At 40.4% G+C, this 12,773-nt stretch overlaps 2 protein-coding genes across 2 annotated transcripts in view; one reads left to right on the forward strand and one right to left on the reverse strand.

The window, feature by feature from the left end:
• The window catches only part of ERH (ERH mRNA splicing and mitosis factor), an 892,055-nt gene that overhangs the window by 34,159 nt on the left and 845,123 nt on the right, over nt 1–12,773 (forward strand). The window lies entirely within an intron of this gene.
• On the reverse strand, nt 6,545–9,451 carry LOC126958767 (disintegrin and metalloproteinase domain-containing protein 20-like). Its single transcript, XM_050797357.1, has one exon. It carries the CDS (start codon nt 8,961–8,963, stop codon nt 6,732–6,734), a length of 2,232 nt encoding a protein of 743 aa, XP_050653314.1. The 5' UTR covers nt 8,964–9,451; the 3' UTR covers nt 6,545–6,731.

Raw genomic sequence — 12,773 nt, forward strand, 5'->3', positions numbered from 1 at the left:
CAAAGTCCTCTTTGTTCTTTGAGCACTTATTGAAAAAGCTGACTGGAGACTATCTCAGTCTGTTCGGTTCTCCCTCTGATCCTCCACTATGGACTTTCTTTCAAACTGTGTCTTATTGTTATTAACCTTTACTGTTTTCTTAACAGTTTAGGCACAGAACTAACATCGCTTTGCACGAGTTTTCCAAACCCTGGCCACGTGAACTAAGCCATCTGATTGCTGGTATATCAGCATCTAGATTATACAAAATTATCTGAACTTATTTTCATTCCTGCTGATGCAAGTGCCTGGTGGGTCAAGTCCGGAGCATGGACGCATGACAAGGTATGGCTTCCATGAAAAGAAAACAATGTCACACTACCTCTCTTTTTGGTGAGTTGGACACCTGTGTAGAAGGTTGAGGAATGTCGCTTGTTTAAGTAAAGATATTAGAAGGGGATTTTTCCCTTTGTACTGAAAGCAGAGATGATGCAGGATCTTTCACAGGTAACTTCCCAAGGCAGTAGCACAATCAAACCCTGTGACTTGATGCCACAGATGGCACATAAGCCTCTCACGAAGGTCATAAATGATCCTGACACTCTTATGGTACAAACACTTGCCACATCACCAGATGTTATGGATGGCCCAGAAGTCAGCCCTGTGCAACTTGGATTTGCTCACTTGCTCTCCTCATTAGACTGATAGGCACCAAAGATTACATGGTGATAGCATGGTGAGTATTCAAAAAATGTGGAATAACTTGGCCAGGTGACAAAATCAAGCCCTATAGCTGCCAAAACCAAACTAAAGATCTCCTATATCTGATATTGTGCAATCTGTTCTGCTCCTATGGACTGACAGGGACACATACAGATTCACAGATGCCAATATGACAGAAGACCAGGCACAACAAACCCCAATCTGTTGGGTCACAAATTTGACTCTGATATTATTTGTGAACCACACTGGTCTTTTTATCTTGTGTGGTGACAAGGTCTATGAAGGGTTCTCACCTACATGGTCAGAATGATGGGGACTCAGATACCCAATGCCTTTGTCACCAAGTACTCCTCCTTCAATGCCAGCCAAATTATAAACTTGGGCTCCTTTGTTTATAAAGTAATGCCACACAAGCGTACTAAATGAGATGTTAGAGAAAATCCCCTTATATGTCACAATTCTAGTTCCTTTCCACGCTGAGATTCATTTTCCCAGGCTTTGGAACTTATGAGAGGGAAAGGAAAATTCTCAATGTTTCCATGGTAATAGAACAGGAGTCAGTATTACTATGCAAGCACTGAGAAGACTCCAATCAGAAGTTAACAGTTTAGCCTCTGTTGTACTTCAGAATCACCATGTCCTGGATAGAATGACAGCCCACAAAGGAGGAGCTTGTGCAATCGTTGGTGAGGAACGCTGCTTATATGTAAACCACCAGGGACAAATAGAATCTAATCTGAACTTTTTGAAAGACAAGATAAACACTCTTCGTCATATAAATGAAGCTAAACCATTCAATTGGCCTGACCCATTGTCAGGGATAGGAGACTGGTTGAATGGAGTATGGGTAAACGTGTTTAGATTGTGCTTTTCTGCTTATTAATTCTCCTTCTAATCTGTGTTCTTCTCTCCCTTTGCAGATCCCTTGCCACTCAGCTGCTAACACAACTCTTCTCTCCACAAATACCAACTCAGCTTTTAATTTGAAACTGTTACGGAAGTTTCAGACAGGAAAAATAAAGGAGTTAAAAGTGTGCCACTCTAAAATATGCCAAATTAGTGTATTGATTACTTCAAGCTCAAAGCACTTTGGAAACTGTAGTTCCAGAAGTGACTATCTGACCTGCCTTTTCCTGCATATAGCAAGCCATAAAACTTCCATGGAGAAAGATGCCTTCCCTGTGCCAGGACAAGAAAATAACCATATCCCCAGGGTTGGAAATTTTTGCTGCAGTAGACCTGTACAAATAAACTAAAGTAACTCTTATCTCCCACTAGCTTTATAACTCCTCCTTGACACTCCACACCAATACATCTCCTAGTGACTTCCCTGGAATTCACTGTCCCTAGCTTAGATCTTTTTGTGTCATGGCCCCAGTCCCTGTTGGATGGAACAAAGGGGGATGAACAAAGACAAAGACAAAAGAGTATATTTGGATGATGGGGTCAGGGGGCTCCTTGCTTTTAGTGAACAAGGGCCCTGAGCTTATAGCTTCCTTCATATTTATTGAGAAAAGGAGATAGGGAGAAGGAGGTGGTTGTCAGTAGGCTGCTTGACTCGGTGCAGGCCTGCACCACTGTATTCTCTGAACAGTAGTCTTTAGATGTTCCAGTAGATAACCTCAAGGACAACGGTACCAGGGAGTGATTGCACTCAGCATACCTTCTGGTGGCTGTGAGTTTGCCCACATCCTGCATTCATGATAAACAGTTTGTTGTTTGATCATATAGCCTCCAGTGGAATGCTGAGTAGGTTACAACCCACAGGCTTTTGGCTCTCTATACTTTTGTCTTGTCATTTCTTCACAAATTTATTGTTCTTTTTCTAAAAGTATAAAAACTTTCTGCTTTGACCATTATTTTGGGTCTTCTCACTCTTGAAAAGATATCCATGTATATGAATTCTCCAGGGGCACACAAACAGGTGGCCATAGTGGCAGAGATGGAGGTACATTGGGCTCAATAGCATGGACTCCCACTTGCCAAGGGAGTTAATCAAGACACTTCTGTCATGAATGTCCAACTTGCCAGTGACACAGATCAAGGCTGAGTTTCTGGGAAGGTGCTAGTCTTCAAGGAAAACAAACAGTGAAATAGTGAGACATTGACTACTTTGTGCCCCTTTTATCCTGGGAGGGCCAGCGATTAGTTCACACAAGAAAATATACATATTCTAGTTATGATATTGTCTATAGAGCTTGAGCCAGCACCACTACTGTGGGCATATGGATTGTAAGATCTTTAAGCATGGAGTCTCATACAACTTGGCATATGAATAGAGGATTCATTCACCCTTTAGTGTATGAGGTGCAGGAATGGTACATAGCAATGAATTATATTGTTTGTATTATATATTCAATATTTAGTAGCATCTATTCTCCTAAAGTGCTTAGAATGGCCTGCAGAAGGCAGAGCCAGAGTGCCAGCTCAGAAACAATATTCTGAAAGAATTGAGTGCCAGCCTTCACAATGCATTGTGTATATTAAGTCAGAGATTCCTACATGGTGTTGTATATGCAATAGAAAGAATATATGGGGCCCAGAGCCAAGGAAGAGAAGCCGGGTGGCCTCACTTATCATCACACTTGATGATCCACTGATCTGCTTCCCTCCTTGCAACTACCTGTTCTCTAGGCAGGTCTTGGTCCACAAAGAGAATGCATCTTTGCCAGAGGACCCAGCATAAGTTCCATAGACCTGCAAGCTGCCCTCAGGGAATCTGGGACATCTTCTGTTCAAGGACCAGCAGGTAAAAAGAAGAGTCATTTTGGCAGGAGTAATTGACCCTGAAGAGCAGGGGAAGGTAAGGCTGCTGAGCCCCAGTAGAGGCATGGAGGGTTATATGGAGAAACTAGGGGATTCACTTGGGAGCCACTTGGAACCACCCAATGCAATGGTAACTGCAAACGGATATGTGCAGCAGTGTTGACCTCCCGGGATGAAGGTGCAAAAGATTTAAAACAAACATTAGCAAGTGCTCTGGGTCCTCCCTGACTGCCACTTTTGTCCTTTTTATTTTTCCTTCTTCTCTTTATTTTTTTAAAGTTAAAACAAAATTAATGTTATAAAGATGGGGTCTTGCTTTGTTGCCCAAGCTGGTCTTAAAGTCCTGGGCTCAAGTATTCCTCCCACCTTGGCCTCCCAAAGTGCTAGGATTATAGGCATGAACAACCATGCCCAGCGCCCTCCCCCAACCCATTTTTTAAAAAACTATATACCTCTCACAGCCCATGGCTATCCAAAAACCCACAAGGTTTGTAAAGACGGTTCTCAGAATTATTGTTCTGTTGGTTATTAGACTCCAAAGAAGGTACAAGTAAATATGAATAGTCTCCATCTATGGGTTTTGGTTAAGGTGAACACTGGTGCTAAAATTGAAAGGACAAGGACAGCTACTCAGAACGTTCCCATCTTGTAAAAACCTTGACCCTGCTTCACTTGTGACATCACCTGGTCTTCAGGTACTCCCTCATGTAGTTCAATTGAATAAAGCCTTTAACCTCTATGTGAGTCACTTTAAAAAACTTATATAATATATATGTTTAATAATTTTGTGTTGTTACTTGGAATAGTTTTGTGCAAAACGCCAACACTGCCCAGTTTTGTGCCAAAGACAGCATTATCAAAGAACCCTAATTTCCGTGAGTGGAATGGTCAGCCATGCTGTTGGTATCTGATTCTTTTTTTCCCTCATTTTTATTTTTGTTCTTGATTTCCAACTTTTATTTTAAGGTCAGCGGTAGAGGTGCAGGATAGGCTATGCAGGTTCATTACATGGGTAAACACTGCCATGGCAGTTTGCTGCACAGATCGTCCCATCCACCTGACTTTCTTTCATAGCATGGTGGTTGCATGCTTTGACTTTTTTCTAGGTACCCTTTTGTCAGACTGAAGTCAGCATTTTCCTTCCATCTTTCAGAGTTCTGTAGATGAGCAGAGAGTTTAGGTAACTTTCCTAAGGTGGGAAAAGACTCTTCTATTATCTCAAATTTCTTCTACTATGGAAACTCCTATTCAACCCAAACACCTGGTCAGATCTGTGTAGACATATGGTCTGGTGCAATGTTGATCAATCTGTTAAATTCTTAAGTGGCGTGATTTCATCAGGTATAAATTTGAACTGGAGTGCCTTTGGTAACTTGGGGCATGTCAAACCTGTGCATTTTTGTGTCACCTTAGAAGAAAAGGGTAGCAGAATAGCTGACACTCCACAAATAACTTACTTTATTTGGTATGAAGAAACCAAGAAAAGAAATACTTTGAACAATCTCTAGTCTTGAGTCCTGTTTTCAAGAGCTTCAATGATCTTCCTTTCCCAAAGGCCTCCTCCCTTCTGTCTACCTCTATTTATGCCTCTGATTCTCACCTCCCTTCTATCCTGATCCCTATCTTCTTGAAGTCCCCCATGCTTCGCTTCTTCCACATCTCCACCTCCCTTGTACTATTTGACCTGGAACATCACCGCTTGTTGGATATGACAAGCCTTAAAAACAAGAGAAAAGTTTTTAAAACACACACACACAGACACACTGACACATACACACATACGCTGTCACTCTGTTACCCAGGCTGGTGTGCAGTGGTACAGTCATGACTCACTGTAAGCTCCAGCTCCTGGTCTCAAGTGATCCTCCTGCCTCAGCCTCCCAAGTAGCTGGGTCTATAGGGACACACTATTCCAGCGGGCTGATTTTTAAATTCTTTTAGAGACGGGGTCTTGCTATCCTGCTCAGGTTGGCCTTGAATTCCTGGCTTCAAGTGATCTTCCTGCCTCAGCCTCCTGAATAGCTAGGACTACAAGCATGCACCACCATGCCTAGCTAATTTCTTTATATTTTGTGTTGATAGATTCTCACTATGTTGCCCAGGCTGGTCTCAAACTGATACTCCCTCCTCATACTCTGGAATAGCTAGGACTACAGGTATGTGCCACCATGCCTGGATAATTTTTTTTTGTTTTTTAATATTTTATAGAGACAGAGTCTCACAATGTTGCCCAGGTTGGTCTCAAACTCCTGGCCTCCAGGAATCCTCCCACCTCAGGCCCCCAAATCTCTGGGATTATAGGCGTGAGTCACTGTACCCCACCTTAGTGCACTATTTCTGAAGCGATTCTTTAGGTAAGATTTTGTGTCTGTACATTTATCAGACTGTCAGTTCCATCCTGTAATTTATAGATAGGCTGGGCTCAGGCAATTCCTGGAGATTTAAAATATGATGTCCCATACCTTTAATTTCCAGATAAATTGAGAAGTGATTTATCAGTGAATAATGACCTTTTCTGTAATAGTTTAACAGTAAAGACAAAAAGTCAGAGACATTACATATGGGATTCCCCAGGCTTAGCATAATGCAAAAATACTGAGAATAATGAAAATGATGGCAGATAGCATGTACCAAGTGCCCAGCACTTTGGGAGGCCGAGGTGGGTGAATCACTTGAGGCCAGGAGTTTGAGATCAGCCTGGCCAAGATGGTGAAACCCTGTCTCTACTAAAAATACAAAAATTAATCTGGCGTGGTAGCACATGCCTGTAATCCCAGCTACTCAGGAAGTTGAGGTGGGAAAATTGCTCGAACCCCGGGATGCACTGGTTACAGTGAGCCGAGATTGTGCCACTGCACTCCAACCTGGCAGGCTACGCACCAGAGACCCTGCCTCAAAAAAAAAAAAAAAAAAAAAAAAAAAAAAAAAAAAATTAAGAATGTGAGCAAATGTATATTAGTGTACATGGGATTTGCCACAGGGGTATCTGGAAAACATTAGCTCCAAATCTTAAATGAGTACAGGTCCTCTTGTTAGTGAATCTAGGAGTTTCTGCCGTCATCTAAATAAGTATTGAGAATATGACCAGACAGGAAATGTTAAGTAAATTTAAACACACAGACCCTTTTTAAATTGCCAAGTGATTTTATTTCAAGATGACATCAAATTGCTAAGAGGTGATGTAACCATCATAATGACTATTGATTACAACTCCCAGTAAGTGTCAATGTGATTTTCTCCATTGTGTGGGCTCCCATTAGTATTTACTCCTCAGGTTCAGTAGTTTGCAATACTTTCTCTTCCATAAATCCTATTCCTTGTGAAAAGCCACCAAAGAGAAGTGAAACCAGAAAAAGGATGTAACGAGCAAATATTAAAAGTAGTACTCCATTTGTATTCACAAGTATACTGCCTGCAATACGATATTGTTTGTCAGGTGGAGGGCCACTATCTATACTACCTCCTGTTCCTCTCAGTTCACATGTTGGTGGTTGCCACCCAAACACACAGTGACAATGTTTTTCGTTGTTACATACTCCTTTGTAATTGCATGTTTTAAGATCACACTCAAAATGCAGGTCTTGATAAAAAGTACAATTGTGTTCAAGACAGTAGCTCCCTGGGCCACAGGTTGCACCATCCACTACCAGCCCCATTTCTGGCAAGTCTGTTCCGTGGTGTGCTTCATAGCCAAAGCATTTTTCTTCTTTTATGTCATGTACTAATATACTACGAAATGTAGTGTGCTCACCTCCACCGGGAATCTTGCTGACACCACTACAGTGCAACATTCCACAAAAAACATCATCTTCTTCACATGGAAAAGGTTTACTTCCTCCTCGCTGTAGAATAACCCCACAGTTTCCAAATCGGTCACCAATCCTATTCAATTGTTGATAGCACGCTGGGGAGCCGTCTTTCACTTGGTAGCCAAAAAGGGCTTGACACTGCATATCACGGTCACTGCAGTTTCCTCTTACACAAACAGATACTGCTGAACATGGGGTTCCATCCTGGACATAGACATCATTTGGACACTCTTCGTTTTTCCCATCACAGTATTCCGGTAGATCACATATACCACCCAAGTCTCTGCAAACCACTCCAGGGGCAGCATATTTACACTCACGGCAGCAAAGTCCTGTATTGCAAACACTGCCAAGAGAAAGGATACAAGAGGTCTCACAACATCTATCATTGGCACAATCTTTAAGGGAGCCACAGTCACATTCTTCCCTCTGATTTTTGATCTTGTCTCCACAACGAGGAGCTACATAAGGAAAATTAGTGTATGGAATATTTGGTTCACTCAAACAAGGATCCCATCTATTCAACCTGTTTTGCATCTGCTCATAAGAACAATTGCTCATCATATCATTAAGATCAGGAACAGGGGCCATGAGACAGTTGGTTCGTCGAAAACAATAACAACCAGCAGAATCATGTGTCAAGCCCAAGTTATGACCTAGTGTATGTGCTGTTAAACATGCCCCCTTAAATAAGTGATACCTTATTAAATACACAAACATTGCTCCCCAGTTGGGGTTGCATATTCCATCAAAGGTGGTATAACAGTCCCGGTTTTCAATTTGATATGCTGTAAAAACAACTGAGGTATCATGTTTAATTTCTGAAAACCATTCATAATATTTCCACAAACCAAACTCTCCTACAGCAATTTCGACAGGCATCTTATAAAACATTACCATATCCTTAGCACTCCATATGCACAAAACACGTACATAGACATTTAAATAAACTGGTTTGAAAATGGTATGTATGATGCTGTTAATAATCACTACATTCTCTATTATGTGTGACACATTAGGGTTCCGCTGGAATAATCCATTAGTAACCGTGTAGTGAATTTTCAAGTTTTTTCTATGATGCCTCCACAAATAAACGTGGCCCGCTCTGGGAGTTTCAGCCAGTTTTACCTTTTCAGATTCTTGATCTCTCTCTTCCCCTTCAGTCTTACATCTACTAGCCTCTCCCGGTCTTTCTTCTGACACAAGCAGGGATACTACATGCTCAAATTTGGAAGAAGCCTCCAGGGGTTTGATTTCATAAGTCAAGTCATCCACCTGCAGCATGCCACGCAGCCCTCCATGGCAGGTGTCCAATGTGGCCACAGACCCAGGAACCCCTTCCAGGTAGCAGTCATAGTAACAGTCTCGCGGGACAAAAGGGTAGTTCTCCTGCATGGCCCCCTGGTCATTATCAGTAAAAACAGGTAAATGTCTGGGCATCATGTTCTTCTTGAGCTTCATGTGAATCACGTGCCTTCGGCCCCGGAAACGCATGCTGTAAGAGAGTTGGTCTGGCATCTCAACTCCACGCCTCCTTTGGGGCACTTTCCTGGGGATCACAATTTCTGAGGAAGTAAAGCGCCATCCTGGTGGGTCATGAAAACAATAGACCTGGGACAAGAGTGCCCAGAGGACAGGCAGCCAGAGAGCACCTGTCAAGGGGTCCTGGACCCAGGCAGGTCCCATGAATAAGGGAACCTTTGACCAAAGAAAATGCAATCAAATGGGAGGCACAAAGAGGATCCCTCAGTCTTCAGCCTTCTCCTCAGGGCAGTTATGATGAAAGCAGAGTGAGTCTGCAGGCTTGGCACCCCCTGATAGGTGAGTGGGAAGGGTTAGGCTATTACATAACAATGGTGTGCTCATCAGGGGAGGCTGTTTTCAGTGAGCTGGAGAGGTAGGCCAGGGGGTCAAAGGAAGAGGAAAAAAATGGCAGGAATTGAGAATAGCAGCATATAACTGAGCTGAAATGTCCCTTGTCCTCTAAGGGAAGTCATAAGTGGGGTTTGATGAGTAAGTGGGTTTGATGCAAGTTTAGGACACTTAAGGACATTTTTCTCAAGCCTAAATGAGAGAAGGACTCAACATGTAATTAAAAGAGGGAAGCGTGTCCAATGATAAGGAAAGTGGAAACTTCTCCTTAAAAGAATTTTGAGTGCTGCAATAAACATATGTGTATAGGTGCCTTTATAGTATAATGATTTATAATCCTTTGGGTATATACCCAGTAATGGGATTGCTGGGTCGAATGGTATTTCTGGTTCTAGATCCTTGAGGAATTGCCACACTGTCTTCCACAATGGTTGAACTAACTTACACTCCCACCAACAATGTAAAAGAGTATCAATTTCTCCGCATCCTTTCCAGCATCTGTTGTTACCAGACTTTTTAATGATCACCATTCTAACTGGCGTGAGATGGCATCTCATTGTGGTTTTGATTGGCATTTCTCTAATGACTAGTGATGATGAGTATTTTTTTTTATGTTTGTTGGCCGTATAAATGTCTTCTTTCGAGAATTGTCTGTTCATATCCTTTGCCCTATTTTTGATGGGGTTATTTGTTTTTTCCTTGTAAATTTGTTTAAGTTCCTTGTAGATTCTGGATATTAGACCTTTGTCAGATAGATAGATTGCAAAAATTTTCTCTCACTCTGTAGGTTGCCTGTTTACTCTAATGATAGTTTCTCTTGCTGAGCAGAAGCTCTTTAGTTTAATTAGATCCCATTTGTCAATTTTGGCTTTTGTTGCCACTGCTTTTGTGATGAACAACTTCAGCAAAGTCTCAGGGTACAAAATCAATGTGCAAAAATCACAAGCATTCCAATACACCAAAAATAGACAAGCATAGAGCCAAATCATGAGTGAATTCTCATTCACAATGGCTACAAAGAAAATAAAATACCTAGGAATACAACTTACAAGGGACCTGAAGTCCTCTTCGAGGAGAACTGCAAACCACTGCTCAAGGAAAGAAGAGAGGACACAAACAAATGAAAAAAAATTTCCATGCTCATGGATAGGAAGAATCAATATTGTGAAAATGGCCATACTGCCCAAAGCAATTTAGACATTCAATGCTATTCCTATCAAACTACCATTGACTTTGTCCACTGAACTAGAGAAAGTTACTTTAAATTTCATATGGAACCAAAAAAGAGCCCATATAGTCAAGACAATCCTAATCAAAAAGAACAAAGCAGCAGATATCACTCTACCTGCCTTCAAACTACAGTACAAGGCTACAGTGATGAAAGCAGCATGATATTGGCACCAAAACACATATATAGACCAATGGAACAGAACAGAGGCCTCAAAAATAACACAACACATCTACAACTTCTCAAAAAATTATTCTACAATTTCTCAAAGAATTAGAAAGAGAGCTTCCATTCAACTGAGCAATCCCATTACTGGGTATATGCCAAAGAAAAATAAATTGTTCTATCAAAAAGACACATGCACCTGTATGTTCATTGCAGCACTATTCACAATAGCAAAGACATAGAACCAATCTAGGTGCCCAACAATGGTGGATTAGATAAAGAAAATGTGGTACATCCACACCATGGAATACTATAGAGTCATACAAAGAATGAAATCATGCCTTTGCAGTAACATAGATGCAGCTTGACACGATGCGTATCCATGTCCCCACCCAAATCTCATGTTGAATTGTAATCCCCAGTGTTGGAGGTGGGGCATGGTGAGAGGTGATTGAATCATGGGGATAGTCCTTCATGAATGGTTTAGCATCATCTTCTCAGGTAATGGTGAGTGAGTTCTCATGAGATCTGTTTGTTTAAAAGTGCGTAGCACCTCCCCCTCCACTCTCTTTGTCCGTCCTTCTCCAGCCATATGAAGTGATGGCTTCCCCTTCACCTTCTGCCATGATTGTAAGTTTCCTGAGATCTCACCTGAAGCCAAGCAGATGCCAGCATCATGCTTCCTGTATTGCCTGCAGAACTGAGTCAATTACCTTCTTTTCTTTATAAATTACCCAGTCTCAGGGATTTCTTTATAGCAGTGTGCGAATGAACAGATACACAGCTGGAGGTAACAGAAAACCAAAAACCAAATACAAATAAGAAATAGCTATAACAAATAGAAATAAATAATGAAAGGGAAGACTTAAGCATTAACAATAATTACCTTAAATGTAAATGATCTTAGTACACCAATCTAAAGACAGAGAGAAGCAGAGTGGGTAAATAAACATGACACAACACTATGCTGTGTATAAAAAAATTCACTTTAAATCTAATCAAATAGGCTGAATGTAAAAGAATTGAAAAAGATTTACCATGCAAACATTGATTTTAAAAAAGCAGGAGTGGCTACATACTTTCACACACAAATGAGTACAAATATAACTGAGGCAATCTGAGTAACCCAGTAAATTGTATTGATGTCAACAACCTAGTTATGTTATTGTACTATAGTTTAATAACTATATTTTTCTTCCATTGGGAGAAACTAGGTAAAAGCTATATGAGATCTCTCTATTATTTTTATAACTATGTATAATTATCTCAATAAAATTTTCAATTGAAAGTCTGAATGAGTAGTTTAAAATCTTCCTAAAAGGAAAACAAGCTTTGATGGTTTTACAAGCTAAACCTAACGGTCAAGAAATAAATAACTCCAATGTTGTATCATTGAACATTCTTCAATTCATTTTAAGAGATGGTATAATCATGACACTCAAATCTAAGAAAGAGGGCACAAGAAAGAAAATTATAGCTTGCTCTCAATCATGACCATGGATTTAAAAATCCTACACAAAATAATACAAAAAATTAGCCGGGCATGGTGGTGGGCGCCTGTAGTCCCAGCCTCTCGGCAGGCTGAGGCAGGAGAATGGCATGAACCTAGGAGGTGGAGCTTGCAGTGAGCTGAGATTGCACTACTGCACTCCAGCCTGGGTGACAGAGTGAGACTCCATCTTAAAAAAAAAAAAAAAAAAAAAAAAAAAATCCTGCAGAAAATATTAAGTCAGATTTAGCAATGTATAAAAAAGATAGTATATTACAACCAAGTTGAATTTATTTTAGTAATGCAACATTGTTTCAACATTTGAAAATCAATCAATATAATTCAGTATACTAAAGATTAAGGAAGAAAGACTATATAATCAGATCCAATAATGCAATTACTTGGCTAAAATCCAACATCTATTGATGACTAAAATAAAAAACAACCATTAGCAAACTAAAATGAAACTACAACAAACATCATACTTATCTGTGCAACAATGTAGCATTCTCTTTAAGATTTATTACAAGACACAGATTATATATTACCACTTTCATTAATCATTGTTCTGGAGTTCCAAGCCAGCACAGTAGGCAAGAAAAGAAATAAATATATAAAGATTGAAAAAAAAGTAAAACTGTCATAAATTACAAAGGTTGTGATTTTTCTTTGTAGAAAATCCCAAATAATCCACAGATAAATTACTTGATTAAGAGCAATTAGCATGTCTATTACATAAAAT

Source organism: Macaca thibetana, chromosome 7 (genome assembly GCF_024542745.1).
Source record: "Macaca thibetana thibetana isolate TM-01 chromosome 7, ASM2454274v1, whole genome shotgun sequence".
Lineage (NCBI taxonomy): Eukaryota > Metazoa > Chordata > Mammalia > Primates > Cercopithecidae > Macaca > Macaca thibetana.

Coding starts and splice junctions, on each gene's coding strand:
- LOC126958767 (XM_050797357.1), bottom strand. CDS start 8,963: ATGGGACCTGCCTGGGTCCAGGACCCCTTGACAGGTGCTCTCTGGCTG.